Below are 18,161 nucleotides of genomic sequence, written 5' to 3' on the forward strand. Positions count from 1 at the left end.
ATCTAGCCACCAGAAATTGATGCACCAAAAAGATGCGAAAAAACTATTTTGAAGCTATCATTAGATCTTCCCAAAGAGAATTCCCAAACGACCCTAAATCGTAAGTCAATAGACCATCTCAAGTCCATTATAAAATGGAGCAATCTGGGCCATGGACTCAAAGCTGAGGATCCGACAAGATGATATATGCACGTGACCAACGAATAAACTTTGAGAAATTTGCGGTAAGACAAAAACCAAGGGAAATAACTACAATTAAATACAGAGATTTGGGAAGTAAATATGTGGTTTTCTTAGATTATTTACCGAATAAAAAAAATGTGGTTTTTTAGATTACATTCTAAAATTAAGACGAAGTGATTTATGGGCTTAATTGCCCAAAATTACCTAACAAAAACATATAAATTAAGAACAAGGTAAACTTTATTAACTCCAATGAAGAAGATGGTTTCCAAGGCAAACCACAACCCCCCATTCGGTGGAGAGTATTGGCTTCAAACTTCAAGCGAGTCCCAGATGTCGACGTTCTTGTTTTACTCTCTTCCCTTCGTCACCTCGAATTTGAAAGATGTCTTCCTCTGTATCTCCTTTGTTTAGAAACTCTGATTCTTGATTATTAGCCATAGGTTTAATATTTCTTTATTGAGTTTCTTTTATCTTCTATTTCTAGTCAAGAATTTTTTCCCCTGTAGCAAATAAGTTCCAGATCAAAGTGCCAATGATGTACAAGGCAACAGCCACCTTAAAGACATCATCCCACGACCCTGAAAGATTAAAAGTTAGAAAGCTTGAAACATCAACATTGACCAGATTAAAATGTTTGGGTGTATTGCTTTATGGACTTCAACATTAACCACATACCCCGTTGGAGAATATAGCCAGTTGCGGCTGTACCAAAGACACCGGCAAGCACTCCAGCAGTGTTCGATAGACCCAGCAATACTCCCTTTGTTCACAGGCAAACATTGACGTCAGTTCCATTCCTCTCATGAATAAAGGAGAGAAATAAACAAATTGTACAAACTAGAACTACTTTGCAGAAAAGGATTTAGACATTAGTTCAAATCAAAACCCTTGAGATTCAGGCTTCAAATTGTGAATCATATCATAAAACGAAGATTTTGACTACACTGGATGAAGCAACTTACCGCATAACGCGGTCCAATGTCTTGGTGATTGGAGTACAAACCAGATTGTGAGAATGCATCCGATCCCTGTCCAAAAATGAAAAACATGTATAACCAAATTATGTTACAAATTTCCGGTAAAGAAAGCAAACTTCTATAGCATAGTCAATTGGAGCAACCACGATTAAATGATATATAGAACACCACAGAGAGAAATATGATTGAATATTTCTCTTTCCACACTTCCAACAAAACTTTCAAATCTAAAATTTTAGAATAACAATGCCAGTGACCGCTGCAAAAAAGGGGGTGTAGCAAGAAATTCATGATCCAGTTAAAAAAGGTGAAAATTTTCTAATGAGACTGCAAAAATAATCAACCTTAAAAATCTTATGGTTTCAAGCAACGAAATGTCCATGCAATGTTGCTTTCATGTATCTAGACATGGATATTTTATGCATTACATTCTCTTTTTTAAAGGCCACCAAAACCTTGATTTTGTGTTATTACATACAAAACTTAATGGGACTTCGATCTAGGAGCAACAACTCTGATGTCAAACTGATGTATAGGATGACAAGGTAAAAGTCCTAGGATCTTTGCATGGTTGAAAGAAGAGTAACATTAGATCTAAGACGGGATAAAGGAAAAATAGAAGGCTTTCGTAAGATCTGAAATATAGAAGAGAAAGAGATCGGAAGAAGATATCATAGCTTTATAGAAGAGAAAAGGCAAAAGTGAATTGATGACACCTCAAAATAATTCAATTTAAATTCTCGCTTAGGTAATGTTTGGAATTGATGACATTTCTCTAGTGCTGTTCTCCGAAAATGGCATTTTTTTTTGTTTGGGACTGTTGCTGCCACCTAGGCATTTTTCAATGCCACATCAGCAAACCATTGCTAGCAACAGTATAAAATTGAGAAACGTCAAAAAGGACATTTTCTCAGACACCAATTTCCAAGGTTTGTTCTGAGAAAACATTTGTCAAAAAAAAAAAAAAAAACATTTAACCAAACAGGCATCGTTTTCCCCGCCACTGAATCTCCTATGTGGCACCAACACGGTGCCATTATCTGGGAAAACAGCATATGTTCCAAACATGCCCTTAATAATCAGATTCTCTACTAGCCAGTTTACAGTTATAGACTCTCTAGAAAGAGGGATTGACCGGCCTGCTTTACCATTTCAAATGAAAATCGAAGAAAATAGAAACTTTCAAGGCATCAAAATCAAGCAAAACAGACAAATTATGAACTGTGAAAAATAGCCCTAAAGAAAAGATGTTTCCAACTTAAGGTACAAGAAAAGTTTATGGACCCCACATGACACATCATCAACTTAAAACTAAATTCCTAGACACTCTAAAACACATTTAAAAGTGATTAATACCTAGTTGAAAACCAAAAACGAAAAATCTCTACAAATCTTAAGGTTGCATAAAATTACAGATATGCTTTCGAACTACCAACCCTATTAATACCTCAAGATCATGTATATCTTATTTAGAGCCTACGCTAGGACCTGGGTCAATTTGATCCAATAGGATATTCATGGGCCCCTATGACACCTTACCTGGATACCCATCCAAGGGTGTCGTATTGTATCATATACTTGAGTTTTTAGTGGAAATTTCCTACCAGCTTTGTCCATGCCCATCCAGTAACATTTGGTGGGCCCCACAGAGATCTGAACCTGTTTCTCTTCATGTTTCTTCTTTCCTTAAGTTCTGCATCAGATGTACTCAAGATACAAGTACGCATTACAGTTCTAACTTTATTCTACTTGAACAAAAAACTAGAAGTAGAAATTCTATAAAACTCTCGTATTAATCTTACTCTAATTAGATTGTTTCCTTCATTTTCCCATCAGAATGGTCAAAATTTTAGCAATAGAATGGATGGTTAAATCAATAGATCAATATAAACCTTGTACAATGCCCTACCGAAGATGTGGGTGACAAACTAAAACAAAATAGAATTCTGACTTGATGGGCCATGTGCACCATATATATTAATTGGTGGCATTCAGGTCAATACAATTAGTTTGGACCAAATACCTTCTGGCGATATAACAGCGAAGCTAGAAGCATGGTGGTTGTCTTCAGACCCAAGGCCACAGTTGGATATACAGACCATTTGGTCATTCCCCCTTGTTTTTCTGAGTCTACAAGACTCAAAAGAAATAAAACACTTATATTTTGATTATATCTTAATAATTATGAGGAATGATAATGAGAAATTGCACACAACAGTAGTACACCAGATACAAGCAGTTTGTGTAGAACTCATAGGAACCAAATTCAGAGCCCTAACTTAGTTCTAAATCTTTTATGTTTTCTAAAACATTAATAGATTGATACGCAGAATAACTATATTTCTTTCTATTACCCTGGCATATTGATGTGAGGTAATAACTCTTCTCACATGCAACTGACTATCAGCCACTAATTGTTGTTTAACAGAAAAAAGTAAAAGGGAAATTGTTTTTCTTTTTGATGTGGCAAATTTTGATTTACCTACATAACGATGGTTTACACCCAACAGTTGAATTTTCTTCTAAGTGTTATGCAAGATTTGAGTAATAGTAAATTATAATCATTAAGTGATTATTCCAAAGAAAAGCCACAGCAGCAGAAGCAACAATAATTACATACAATGCAGATGCATCTTTACTAGTCAAAACAAACTTATGGGATGTTGAATATTATCAACGCATTAGCATTTTTTTTGGTAATGTACATAAGCAAATATTTAAGTGCCTTGGCTCATCTAGAATTAAATTGAGCTCAGGTGCTTTACGACTTCATTTCTATAAAGTGATTTTTTCCTTAGTCACGATCTCTAGGATACTTTCAGTTGGACTTTTAACAGCTGGTCACAAATAGTTAGGTATAACTTTAACATGAGTTGAATTTCAGTTGAATTTTTAACCATATATTTTCCTTTCCTAGTTGAAATTTTAATTTGTAGTTTTCACAGAAACTGCTTACTAAGCATGTTTCAATCCCTGCTTTTTGGCATCATTTGTTGTATCCTTTTCACAGGTAGATTTTGTCCTAAGCAATGACAAAAAATGATATCAAGTCACATGTTCACAGAATTTACATATAATTTCAGGTAAGACTTAAAAAAAAATCAAATTTCAATTTGCTTAGAAAGTAATCAGACCTGACTGCATGCCATGCATAGCACTGCCATGGCTGGAGTCCGGACATAGCTCAGCTGTGTCAAAAAGAATGCTGGGCCTAGAAACCCAATTGATTGCATGATCTGCAGTATCAAAAAGTTTTGGAGGATAGTTATACTCAGGGGAAAAAAGTACGTGTTATCGTAATAAAGATATCCATGTTTGTTGCTGCTCCAAAAATAAATAAATAAATAAAGGAATATGCAAGTTTTTGTACACATTCATGAGGTAGGACAAGAATCTGAATGCATTTTTCGAAGAAGTGCTTTAATATAAATTCTTCTGTAGCATAAAAATATCTTCTCTGATATTAACCCGCAGTGCTAACCAATAGCAGGAAACACATTTAACTGCATTGCTGATTCTACGTAGTCCATAATTTCTTTTTCCTTTATATTGTTGAAAATTGATGAAGGTAATGCAGGCATTAAGCAAAAGAATATCCAAGTATCCACCACAGAAGATGATATGCAGATATTTACTCCATAACCAAAAATCAAATACTGGGATATTACTTACCTTACGAACTGCAGTTATTGAAAGACCTTTGCTCACAAGAGTGTCTGCAATCCAACCTCCTAAATTTGCAAACACAGCCATGGTTAACCATGGCAATACACAGAACAGTCCAGACTCCGTAAGATTGAATTTCAAGACCTAGAAAAAGAACAAACAAGAATAAGATTTGTGCAACCCAATACTCAACTCAGCCTTAAGCCCAACCATTTAGTAATAAGATATATGTAGTCCAACGGACATGTTAATTGATATTTTCTGCTTCGGGTTTTGTATCAATCATGAGGTCATTTAAGTACCTCCCATGCATATAACTAAGAAGTACCTATTAAACACATCTATGTTTTAACTTTAAAAGAAACAACTGTATAACTCAAACTGCACCTTGAATTGAAGTCCATATTTGAGGATAGTTAATTAAGTTTTCATTTAAGTAATAGAACATTTTATGGCACATCAAATTTGAATTTTAATTATTATATCTTCCATAAATTCCTAATGTAATCTTTCTCAAAGAATCTAGAAACAAATAAAAGAATACGAAATTTTAAAATAATCAAGAACATAGAAGTATAAAATGGGAAAAGTATAAAACAATTTACAACTAATTATACAAGAATTGCCCTCAAAATTATGCAGTTGAACCTACAGAATCCAACAAACCTTACCCTTTTGGACTAAACTTTCTAGATCAAGGCTAGTCAAGTATTCTCTTATTATTTAAAATACTAAGTAAATTAATTAAACTAAATTATAAGGAAGATTGTACAACTAAATTAGGTCAAGGCTAGTCAAGAAGAAAACATTAAAGAAATTAAGGAAGATTGCAAAACTTACAAAAGAGAAAGAAGAGAAAAAGGGAAAAATAAAAAAAAAAAAAAAGAGTTCCCCTTTGTATGACATTGAAGACATGAAAAATACAAGTTTTCCCCAGTAGGATCAATGTTTTGGGATCAATTACCTTATTTAAGGTAGCCTGCAAAAGGTTTGACCACATTACATTTAGATGGAAGAAGAGATGATGGTTGAGCCTTTGAAAAGGACACAAATCATGGTCATCAGTCAAAAGTTAGCAATCAGTTGTCAAAGGTCAACAGAGAACAACCAAAAAGTGTTTGGAAAAGCTACATGTAGGCAATATAGATTTACAAGTAAAAAGCTAAAATGTATTTGAGACAGCTTACAATTAAAGGTTCAAAAACATGAACTGTTCATAAATATTTTTCTAGGATGGTTGAGGATGAATAGCAAGGAACTTTTTTTTTTACATTTTTAACCTATTATACATTTTACTAGATAATTAGATATATAGGTTGAGGGGCACGGGTAGAATATATATATCTCAATTACAACAATTTGAATGATGCTGGAAGGGTATGCTACCAGAATAACTTTGACAAATCAGAACACCCCATGAATTTTGTTGGATACCAGTTGATTGGTTATCACTTCTATAATACCGTTTGATTGGTTGTCAGCTTTTAAGATACCATGCCTTTCGGTATCATAGTCAAACTCCATCACTGAACAAAAGAAGTTGCATGATTTCTCATGTTAATTTTATTCTAATTAAGTTGTGTCTTCATTTTATTGGCAGAATAATCAATAGATTTTCAAGATCTTGTTAATAAATATAAGAACTTCTAACTAGTTTCCTTCCAAGAAGTGAACCAACAGATAAATGGTCTTCCTAGAATTGACAATTTTCACCTACATACACAAATTGCTGACTTACATTACATGGACTCATTCAGACCATGTTAGGACCTTAGTGCCCACAATTGTAGAGTGAATCAAGAAAGAAAGAACAAGTTTGTACCAATTTGGTTTTTCGGTTTGAGATTGATTAATCTTCAGTTTGAAGGAGATGCAAATAGACAGTGGACAGTACTCAACATTGGTAAACAACATCAGAAAATGTGAATAGAAGTGGTTGAAAGGGAAAATGGAATTATGGATTGCAGGGAGAAGAATGGATGAGTAAATAATTTCTATAGGAAAGAGGTGGTTGGCCTAGAGAAAATGAATGGATACCTCAAAGGAGGATAACCAGGAGTGAGTTTATACATGGTAAATATCAGGATCATTGAATACATGTGAAGATTTCCTGGAAGGTACAAAATTCTTGATCCAATGAATGACCTGAAGAAGATTTGTAGAGCTAGAACATGCTTAATCCAACACAACAGCAACAGCAACAATAACAATAATACCAGAAGTCCCTTATGCATGAAATTACATAACTTCCCCAAGTACATATTTCTAATTTCTTCTTTTATGTTGAAAAGAAAAAGATACAGAAGCCAAGGTTTTTCAGATTTTTTTTTGAAAAGGTAAGGTAATTTTATTAAAAATTGTTAGAGTCGGCTATAGAAGGGTAGTCTAGTCGTTTTACTTTATGTTATGTGCTAGATGTAATTACTATTATATTCTAAGTTAAGCGATGTATCCCACACTAGTGGGGGCACAAATAGTCATTCTGTTTTTTGTTTAGAAAACTATAAATAAATCTGGCTCAACTAGAGAGAGTTGAGTTCTCTAGTTTGAACCAGTCTTTCCTTCTACCTCTTCTCTCTTCTCCTCTTTCTCTCTTTTCTTCTTTTATTCTGAAACTGAAGCATATACAGATCTGAACTTTATCATGGTATCAGAGCCATTATAAATCAGTTCAGATCTGCCCAGTTTTCTGCGCCTCCCAATCTAGTATTTTGCAGATTTCTCTTCGGTCACTTGGAGTTTGACAAAAAGGCTGAAAAGGAGTGGTCATTTTTTACTTCTGGAGGTTTTAATGCCTCCGGTTGGTTGTGTTGTGGTGGTTTCAGGTGGTTGGTAGAAAACCCTCTAATCGATGGATCGAAGAGGGCTGTTTACAGTAGTTTAGTGGTCTGACAGGTTTGAGTCTAACTTGTGTGGTTCAGATAGATGGATTGCATGAGATTATAATAGGAAGCAATTTCTGATGTGCTGCAGACCTAGTATCACGTGTGAAGTGTATGTGGGTGATTTTTTTGTGGTATTGAAAGTGAAGAACAGTGGTGATTACCATTGCTAAAACCTGTGACAATAAATTTTTCAGCAATAGTCAGCTGTAGGTGTGTAGTGTGGTGATCATTAGTAAGGTAGGGTGACATATTGGTCTGAGAAAAAAATATATATATTTGTTTATGGCAGCTATGGGAGACAGTAGTGAACACAAGTCTGCTATGATTCCCCCTGATTACTTGAATGTGCAGATGACCTCTATTAAACTGAATGGAGAGAATTATGTACCTTGGGATAAATCTGTTGAAGTTTTTCTCAGAGCTGAGAAGAAGGTGAAGCATGTGAGAGAAGATAAACCCTCAGTTGATTTTCAGGAGTACAGTGATTGGGAGCAAGAAGATGCACAGATTATGACCTGGTTATGGAATATCATGGAACCTAAGATTAGTTTGAATTTCATGATGAAAGAAGGTACAACAGAAACCCGTCCAGATAGGGACAGAACAGACCTCAACACCAGTAGACCGAGTCCTAAGAAACTGAAGTACATTCATATGCTTGAATTTTGGACTTACAGATACCCAAGAGAACAGTTTACTGACTGCACACTGCACTATCTCATCTGAACTTTTCGATTTATTACAGAAAATTCTGTTATTTCTTTCAGTCCAAATGGACCAAAAGACAGCAGCAGGGATAGTTCTCCACACCAGCTTTCCTTTTTCTTTCTTCAAACCCCTGATCTTCCAGCAACATAATAAGTCTTTGACAGAATTTGGCATGACCTAGCAAATCCCCGCAACACTTAGAAAGTGATCCCACACCTGGGCAGAAACTAGGCAGTGGAGGCGCAGATGGTTTGTAGACTCAGGCTGCAACCCACAAAGACCACAAGAAACATTTGACAGCTGTATTCCTCTTCTTTCTAGATTTTCTCTAGACAGGCACTTGTTTAGGGCCCTTATCCAGACTAGGAAATTGACTTTGGAGGGGCTGATTGGGTTCCAAATCTGCTTACTTGGAAAATTCACTGCACTTGAACTAATGAGCTTGAGGGCCATTGATTTGACTGAGAAGCAACCATCACCACTCCACTTCCATCTCCACTCATCTACCAGATTGATGTCAATTTTCTGATCTTGGAGAGTTTCCAGCAGACCCAAGATCTCTACAAATTCCCAGTCAAACAGGCTTCTTCTGAACTGGGGAACCCAGGTCACAACATCATCCGAGATGGAATAGGACTCAGCTACCGAGGCATCTTGGTTAGCAGCACACTGAAACAAAAGAGGAAAACTCTCAGACAGAGGATTCTCCAAGCACCAAGGGTCCTTCCAAAAACTGATTTTGTCACCTCTTCCTACTTTGAAGCTTAAACCTTCCCCAAAAATGAGAATTATTTTCATAATGCCTTTCCAAATGGAACAGCCCCAATTTGGGAGGGGGTCCTGAGATCTCGAGTTGCCCCAATCCACCCCATATTTGGCAGCTATAAGATTTCTCCACCACTCTTCTTTCTGAGGCAAATCTCCAAATCCATTTACTAAGGAGAGCCAAATTAAAGACCTTAATTTTCCTTAAACCCAATCCACCTTCCTCCACAGGGAGGCACACTTGATCCCAATTGATAAGGTGAACTTTCTTTTCTTCTTCCTATCCTTTCCAGAGGAACTTCTTTTACAGATTTTCCAACCTCTTTGCCACCTTAGTTGGGATAAGGAAGAGGGATAGGAAGTAGGTGGGAAGGTTAGAAAGAGTGCTTTTTAAAAGTGTTACTCCTCCCCCAAAAGAAAGATATTTAGCCTTCCAAGAGGAGAGCTTTTTCTCCATTCTTTCAACTACTAGATCCCAAATGGCTAATGAAGAGCATTTTGCACCAAGGGGTAGACCCAGATACCTTACAGGAAGAGAGTCCACCTAACAAGCCATCACTTTGGCACACTCCTCCAGATTAGGCACTTGGCCGATTGGAATGATCAGACTTTTACTTAGGTTGACTTTCAGCCCAGTAACAACTTCAAACCAGCTGAGAATCCCAAGTAGAGTCTCCAACTGCTCAAGGGATGCATCTATAAAACAAAGAGTATCATCTGCAAATTGCAAAATGTTAACCTTCTCCTCCCCTAGAGAGATTGCAAAACCTTCCCACAATCCATATTCAACAGCCCTCAAGCTAAAAAGGGAGAGGATTTCTATGATACATATAAAAAGCAAGGGAGAGAGAGGATTACCTTACCTCAGCCCTCTAGAACTCTCAAAGAAACCTGTAGATTGCCCATTTATCAAAACAGAAAACTTAGGGGAAGAGTCAAAGAGATACATACTTTCATCCGATCAAGGTTCAAAATTTCGATACGATACACCCCGTTATCGTATCGTATCTTTGGGGTTCCAATACACCTGTTTACAGGCGTTTCGGGATCCCTCTCTTTTTTGATAAAAGATATGCATAAATAAGTCCCCAAAAAACAAATTTTGAAAAAAAAAATTAAAACATATATATATAAGTGTGTGTTTCTATGTACCGATACGCCTCTGCCGATACACAGGGGTGTATCGATACCTTGAACCTTGCATCCAATTCCTCCATTTTTGTCCAAAGTCCACTCTTTCCAACACAAAATCCATGCATCTCCAATTTACATGGTCATAAGCTTTTTCTATATCCAGTTTACACACCAGACCTGGGGTCCCCTCTCTCCTAGAATCAATCAACTCATTAGCAATGAGAACAGAGTGGAGCATTTGCCTCCCCAGGACAAAAGCACATTGATTACTGGAAATCACACTGTTTAGCACCCCTTTCATCCTTTCAGCCAAAATTTTGTAAAAACTATCCAAGAGACCTATTGTCCACTGTCATGAAATCTTTTAATTCACAGCTCCTTCAACTTTTTAGAAAATATACTTTGTAGAACAAAAAATTGGGCCCAAGTCCTAGACACTTGATATATAGCAACCATATCATGCAAGCACAAATCATGGTTGCAAGCTTAATATAACAGGACAGATGTATTTGAAGTTAATAAGGTTTTAATATGTTTAGTTGAAACAATTACGAGCAATATATAATTTGAACAAAATGATTTTAGGTTTAGGTCATCTTGAAGCAATTTTTAGTAAGTGGAGAGAAAAGAAGTTTGGATAGTCATCTTGTAGCCAACTATTGTAGTTTTAACTGGTAAGTTGATCACATACAAGGCACTCTATCAGATTAATATCTATATCCCACAATAAAAATGATTTTCACTTGTTTTAAGTCACCAGAATTATGTACCATTTGATGCAAGTCCTGTTTCCTATCATGTTATACAAGTACATAATAAATGGGAATATCTTTTATATGACTGATCCAAACATATATCCATCAGGACCCTCTGGATCAGCCACATGTTCAATCCCCCATCCATGCCAGCCTAACTTTTGTTAGTATTTCCTCAAGTGATATTAGTATTTCCAGATGACCATAAGAAGTCGAGGAATTGGGGAAAATATCCTGCCACATGTAAGATTCCTGGGTAGTTCAGTCTTCTTTGCTAAAAGAACAGAATGTGTGTGTGTGTAAATGCATATGTATAGAAAATTTAGTATATCTTTTTTTCTATACAACATCAAATACCTGATTGTAGTAAGTAGGCATCCATGTAAGAAGAATAAATGTTCCCCAGTTGTGACAAAAGTGAGAGATTATCAAAGCCCAGACAGGTGCCTTTGACAAAATCAATTTCCATGGAATGACTGAAACAGGTTCTTTTGATTGACTTTCCCCCAGGATAAGCTTCTTTTCCTCTATATGAAGCTCTGGATCTTCCTGTGGTGAGCTGTGTGCCTAGCAAGAAGCCCAAGAAAAAGAGGGAAAAAAGTTCCACTGAATGCCTTCGTTAATAAACAAAATCATGTAATGTAATTGAGTATTTAAGAATAACATAATGAAGAGGCCTTTCTAAAACAACAGAATATAGATAAAAACAAGCATAAACACAACAATCCAGAAATTAACTGCAATACTTGCTGATACCTTCAGCCAGAAAATTTTATTCTAGATTTTATCTATAGTAAAAAAAAATACAAACCATTAAATTGTCATAAATGTCAATTATTTGAAACCAGCATTTTTTTTATAGGCAAAAAATGTTCCATGAAAGTAAATTGACTATGACAATTGCAATTACACTTCAAGCATTTCTGTAGTCACGAGACCGTGTATGTAAATGGTCTTTCAGCTCAAGCTTTGACCATCAAGAATAGAAGATGACAGTATCAAATGCAACTGCATATCTGCCCTAGCAATTGACTTACAGTCTGAAACGACCATACAGTTGTAGCCTATAATTGTAAGTTTCTGTTCTCACAGGCAATGAGAGGCAGAGAAATATAAATTAAAATTTTTTACTATGGTTTGAACATAGCTAAAAGGATAAGATACTTACCTTACTCAGCCATAGTGCAAACCAAATACTTCCAAGGGAGCCAAAAGAGTAAAACACAGAAGGCCATCCAAAATTGTGGATTAGAACAGGAGAAAAGGCAAGGCCTATGACAGAGCCAAGGTACATGCCACTGTATACTAGTGCAAGGGATCTACTTCTCTCAGATACAGGAACCCACTTTGAAAGTATGTTATTCATTGCTGGCATAGCAACGCCCTGAAGACAAAACAATTCTTTCAGAAACAAAACTTTTTATTGCAGCATGAAATTTAGATGCAACTAACTGCATAATTGACAAAATATGGCAGCTAGGTATCTCATCAGACCAACAAACTGAGTAATCAACCCAAAAAAATAATATTTTAGGAGTTATTAAGTCAGAAAATTAACATAAGCGGTATCTGGAAAGAGACTTTATTAGTTATTCAAGATTATTAGTTACCAGCAACTACTATAGAAAATGTTCTATAACTTTTATGCATACATTACATTTTTCCTTTAACTTTTGTAGGTATACATCTCATTTAACTCAAACAATTTGTAGTTGTATATGCATTAGGCCGATCATAAAAAGTTTAGTTGTGCTTCCTTAATAAGTCCTGAAAATCAAGAAAAATAATGAGAAAAGGAAAAACCACCCTTTGCTTTCAAAAAACACTATTCTCTAGATTAAAGTGAAAGATACAAGGAAGTAGAAATAAATAAAGTATGTTTTTGGATTGTTCAAAGATTAAGGAAACTACAAATAGATGGAACCAACTTGATTGACAGGTGAAGGATATGAAGGAATAGTAGAAGATGCAGTTAGACACTTCCCTTTCCTTTTTTCTGATTTTTTCTCAAACCAGGAACAAGTAAAGGAGAATCAGCTCTGTCTATTCAATTTCTTTCGTTCTTCTATAATGAGCAAGAACAAAGACTAAAAGTATTGTGTATATAATAAGCAACCAATATGGTCTTCCCAAAGAGTAAAGTATGGGGCCTTAAAAAATAGTCTTCCCACAGAATTCCTTAATGCATTATAGTTGTTTAAATACTGTTATTTAATAATGTCCTATGTACTCATTCATATATACACTATATTATGTATTCTCTTACACACAAATATCTAATAATAAGCAGAAGATTCCTTTAAAAATATTAGTTAGTAGATTTTAGGTAGTATTAGTTATAACCCATTGAAGCAAATTGGTTCCTCAAGATTTATTAGATTATACAAGTTATTTATCTATAAAATAGCACTTTTAACTTTAGAAGAGGACCTACAATAATATTGAAAAGGAATAGTAGGCTAAGATTATGAATGAAGCCACAGTATGGGATTGGATATTCTTGCAACAGTAAGCCCTAATAGTAGGATTGCCAATTGATATATTATTCTATAAAATCAAAAACACAAAAATAAAAAAGCAAATAGTTTCCATGGAAACCTAAAGAAGATTTTAAGAAGCAAAAAGGGAACATTGGAAGAAGCCAACCTCACCAATCCCCATAAAAGCACGCATTATAAGTAAGAAAGGGAGCCCAACTTTTGCAGCTAGAGGTGTTAGAACAGTTGCTACTGACCACCAGACCACCCCAAAACCCAATACCAGCTTGCCACCAATTTTATCTGCCCATATACCACCAATAATCTACAATGAAAGTATAAGGAAGTCAGAAAGATAACATACAAAATTAGACATTTCACATCATAGAGATTTGGAATTGTTGATAGACTAAAACAAAAAGGGGACAATGAATTCATATAACTGGCATAAGCATAACAAGTTTGTTAGCAGGTCAAGGCTAATGGTACTTGTAATGTCCTAAAATTTTAGTCAAAACAGACATCTAGCTAAAAAGAAAGTTCCATCATTTTGTCACCAATAAAAACAAAATAAGCATGTATGGAATGCCTTCCCATTGTGAGAGACACTCACTTTTGTGGAAGAAATGCATAAAGAAAAATCCTCAAGCTGTTGGCATATTCAAGATTAGTGGAAAGAGGAATGTTCAAAAAAAAAGTGTTCTCAGTCTAATGTGGTGGACTAAAGCACATTAATGCTTGGTGCAGTCATTACCATTCAACTTTATCTACTTTATTCCTAGAGATGTCAATAGGTGCCAGATAACACTGAGGTGCCGAACCCTAATTAGTAGGAATCTGGGTTCAAAAGATTGGATATGATTTCAATAACTGGGTACAATTCATGTACATACATTAGTGTCCACTGCCCAGCTAGAAACCAGATCCTGTAAGCTCCTATTTCCAGCTATCTATTCAGTATCAAGTCCAATTAGTTGCACAGGGAGGTATAATAAAAAGAAATGCTTAATTTCCTAAGAAATCTATCATAATTCATGAGTCCATTCGCAATTTTTTAGATATCCTTGCTGCTCAACATGATGATGGATAGAATTAGTTCCATGACTCTTTGAAGCTATAAATTTCATCTATTCACATGGCAGACCATGTGATAACAACAAATACTTAATTATGATTGGGCTTAAACAGTTATATGACCATAATCAGATATCTGGTGCTTAATGGGTTACTTTGTTTCGCTACTCAAACTATACTGCACTGTACCAGTCATATACATTTTATAAACCAACTTTCAAGCTATACCTGAGTGAGTAGGTAGCCCCAGAAAAAAGAAGACTGGATTAGACCAACAGTGGCAGAATTCCAGTTGAACTCCTGTGACATTGGAAGTATGGCAATGCTCATGTTCACCTGTAATCAACCATTTGGATCAGTTGTAATATGATGAAACAGGAAATCGTTATTTTTAATTCCTTGGTATAACATGGAGAAATATCTATCAACTGGAAAGAAAGCAACTCCAGTAATTGAGACACGCTACCAGCAAAGCTATCTAGAATAGGAACTTAGGAGTACACAAAACTTTGAAAGATCCAAATATCACTGGTATCTACAAAGTCAAATAAGACACAGAAACAGGCAATAGCTTACACGATCCATGTTGCAAAGGAGAAATGCTGAAAAACAAAGTAATACAATCACCCAACGTTTTGGAAACTGCTTCCACCAAGAAGTTATCTTCTGAACATTCCCTTCAACTAAAACAACTTCAGCGGATGCCTCTGAAGTATTACGTGGGTCTAATGGTTCAGTTATGTCAAAGTGTTCTGGTTTATAATCAGCACGTGTAGTCGTTGCTTGACGATACTCGCACTTCTGGAATTGCCCATCAGATATACCAAGCTTATCCAGCTTTAATGGTTTAGACCAACTTCTATGAGAAGAATCTGAAAACAGTAAACAGTCACATCTTCGCTGAATTCTCCTCTTAAGATTAATGATATGAAAATTTTCACTGCACTGTAGATGGTTTGAAAGAGGATGATGCTTCACTCCACCAAGGACTCCCACCGGATAACAAGAATGTTTAAACTTATATGAACAGAATTCCCTTGAAATAGGGGGCCTCGTTTTAAAAATAGTTCCCCGTGCATATGTCAAACTACAAACACCTAGTTCTCCTCTCTGATGTCTATCAGCCTTCTCTGTTTGACATACTTTTCCTGCAAGAATTAGTGGATTACCAGTTACTAGAAGGGATTTGTCTCGTGAATAAAAAAGAAACACAGCTGGCAGGAAGGGGGGGTCTTTCTTCTTTCAAGAAAAAGCACCAACTTTGGATGGTTCTGTGCAATTATTCATAATTTCATATTAAAAAGTGTAATAGTTGAATACTGCAATTATCTTTATTGGTAGAACGAATACATAAAATTATATGGATACGCCCATGAAAACATGATGAGTCACATAAAGAATATATACTGTTGAATAAGAATATTTCAATATTCTTCTGTTCATGCACTTGAAAGAATACTCCCTGTGCAGACAAGTGAAACCAAAGTCTTCATTCTTACAAACAGAACCATAAAAAAATGATATGGTACATCAAATTTGAAAATCCCCCTACATCCCTAAATCTGCAAACACTAAAATGATATGAGTCAGTTCGCAAATAGTAAACATGCAGCTTACATGGTTATGATCCCTTTCAGAGGATTTCAATAACATAAATGACATATAAACATCAGGTAAGGGAACACTTTGGAGAAAGAATCAAAAAAAAAAAAATCCTTTGAAAGGAAAAAGGACGGGGAGGGGGAGAAAATTAAACAACTTAGGCGTGGTTTAATCTTGGAGAAATAACAGACACCTTTTCAGCAGAATAGAAAACCCTCCACTGAAAGAAAGACCAGAGCACAAACTCCACTGAGCCATATTAGCCAATTCCACAGAAAGTTGCAGGTTACTGCCACCACCTTTTATGCCCCCTGCCCCTCTCACTGTTCTCTTTTTTTCTCTCTCTGACAGCCATTACCACGTACTAAATGCTTTCCCACGAACCCAGTATTGGGGCAATAAATATTTTAGCAAACATGGGGAAGTTCTTTATGTACTACACGAACAACTCCAGACCTGAAAACGGTCAGAACCACAACCCAATGGGGCATCTAGCAAATTAACCTTCTACAACGCCTAATAAAATCTTCTAAAAAATAATGATCAGAGGTGCCAAGGTAATGCCATGAGTAAGCATTACGTTTATCCACTTATGGGAGAACAGAGTCAGTGATGAGTGTTTGGGTGCATACAGTTCCCTCATCGATAAACTTTGTTGAAAAAAGTGATGATTCTAGAAATCAGCTGAGAGCTTGATACATCTTCCGCAAATTGAAGCTGATGTTCTGCTGCATGCAGCTCTTTATTTTCGTTCGACTGATAGACGTATATTAAAGACATAATATCTAGAAACTAAATACGTTCAACTAAATTTCAGCTCAAAATTAGCTAAAAAACAGCATACATCCTCAGATCTTCAGTTCAACCCAACGTCCCAAAAAAATAAATAAATAAAATAGCACCAGTAAATATTTAAAATAGTCAAGAAGACGAAAGTGCAAATCGTCCAGCGAAAGCAGTAAACAGATAAAGAAAAACACAAAATAAAAATGCAGCAACAATTCCAGCTCAAGCAATTCCGAATAAAACGAAGAATGAAAAACTATTCCAACAGCACCGAAGGATTATCCTACCTGAACCAGTAAAAGAACCAAAGTTGCGGCTCGAAATCACAGCACCAATTGCCATTGCTTTGGCAATTATGACGCCAACTCTTTTAGGACAAAAGTGAAGTTAGACGATCATTTGAGAACCGACTTTACCATTCAGATTACAGGAAGAGAAGCCATGCTTGTCGTTCGTCTATAAAGAAGTTCTCAGCTCTCCTGCTATCGCTCGAGTGTGAGTGTATGTGTGTCGTCGAGAGAGAGAGACGATGACGAGAGTGATGGAGAGAGGGAGAGAGAGGATAACCAATGCCTCACTGCTCTTTTCCTTGAAAAAGCGGGAGAACAAAAGAAAAAGGCTCTGCTATTGATTTATAGCTAACCGAAGGAGGGCTAAGCTTTTTACACGTGGCAAATCATCGCGTGATGCAAACCGAAGATTCCAGTATATTTAAAAGAAGGGAAATACAAACTAAACGCCACAGAAAGTCGAAGAAATGTCCACCTCAAAACTGGTTTATTTTAAGAATTACAGAAATAAATAGGGAGATTATCGGAAATTCGGACTTCCTGGTATAACCTGAGGATCTCAGTTTGAGCCGGTGACCGCGGCACCACCCAAAACAGTATCCCAACTGAATGGATTCAGTTTCCTGATAAAAAGGAAATTGAATAAGTTGTGTGAGTCAACGTCATCTTAGTACCCGTTTGGGAGGGTTTTTGAACATGACTTGTGGCGTTCCAAGCTCGGCTTTTGCAACACCACCATGGCTGAATCACCCCATCTCGCCTCTATACAGAAGTCCTTCCAAACGGGTTCTTAGGTGACTTGTAAGTTTGTAACATGGACAACTTTATTGACTGTTTGCAAAACAACAGTCTGTGC

The 18,161-nt window shown here is 36.0% G+C and overlaps 1 protein-coding gene across 1 annotated transcript; it reads right to left on the bottom strand.

Annotated features, from left to right (window-relative positions):
- Nucleotides 1-268: 268 nt before the first annotated feature.
- Nucleotides 269-17,622, bottom strand: LOC104596034 (ascorbate transporter, chloroplastic-like). Its single transcript, XM_010257019.3, has 11 exons — nucleotides 17,303-17,622; nucleotides 15,204-15,775; nucleotides 14,856-14,963; nucleotides 13,723-13,878; nucleotides 12,245-12,460; nucleotides 11,434-11,643; nucleotides 4,836-4,973; nucleotides 4,298-4,399; nucleotides 1,149-1,214; nucleotides 862-946; nucleotides 269-764 (listed from the first exon to the last, which is right to left on the bottom strand). Exons 1-11 carry the CDS (start codon nucleotides 17,355-17,357, stop codon nucleotides 667-669), a joined length of 1,806 nt encoding a protein of 601 aa, XP_010255321.1. The 5' UTR covers nucleotides 17,358-17,622; the 3' UTR covers nucleotides 269-666.
- Between the last annotated feature and the right edge of the window lie 539 nt (nucleotides 17,623-18,161).

This window comes from Nelumbo nucifera, chromosome 1, assembly GCF_055504915.1.
Source record: "Nelumbo nucifera cultivar China Antique chromosome 1, China Antique-T2T, whole genome shotgun sequence".
In the NCBI taxonomy this organism is placed as follows: Eukaryota; Viridiplantae; Streptophyta; class Magnoliopsida; order Proteales; family Nelumbonaceae; genus Nelumbo; species Nelumbo nucifera.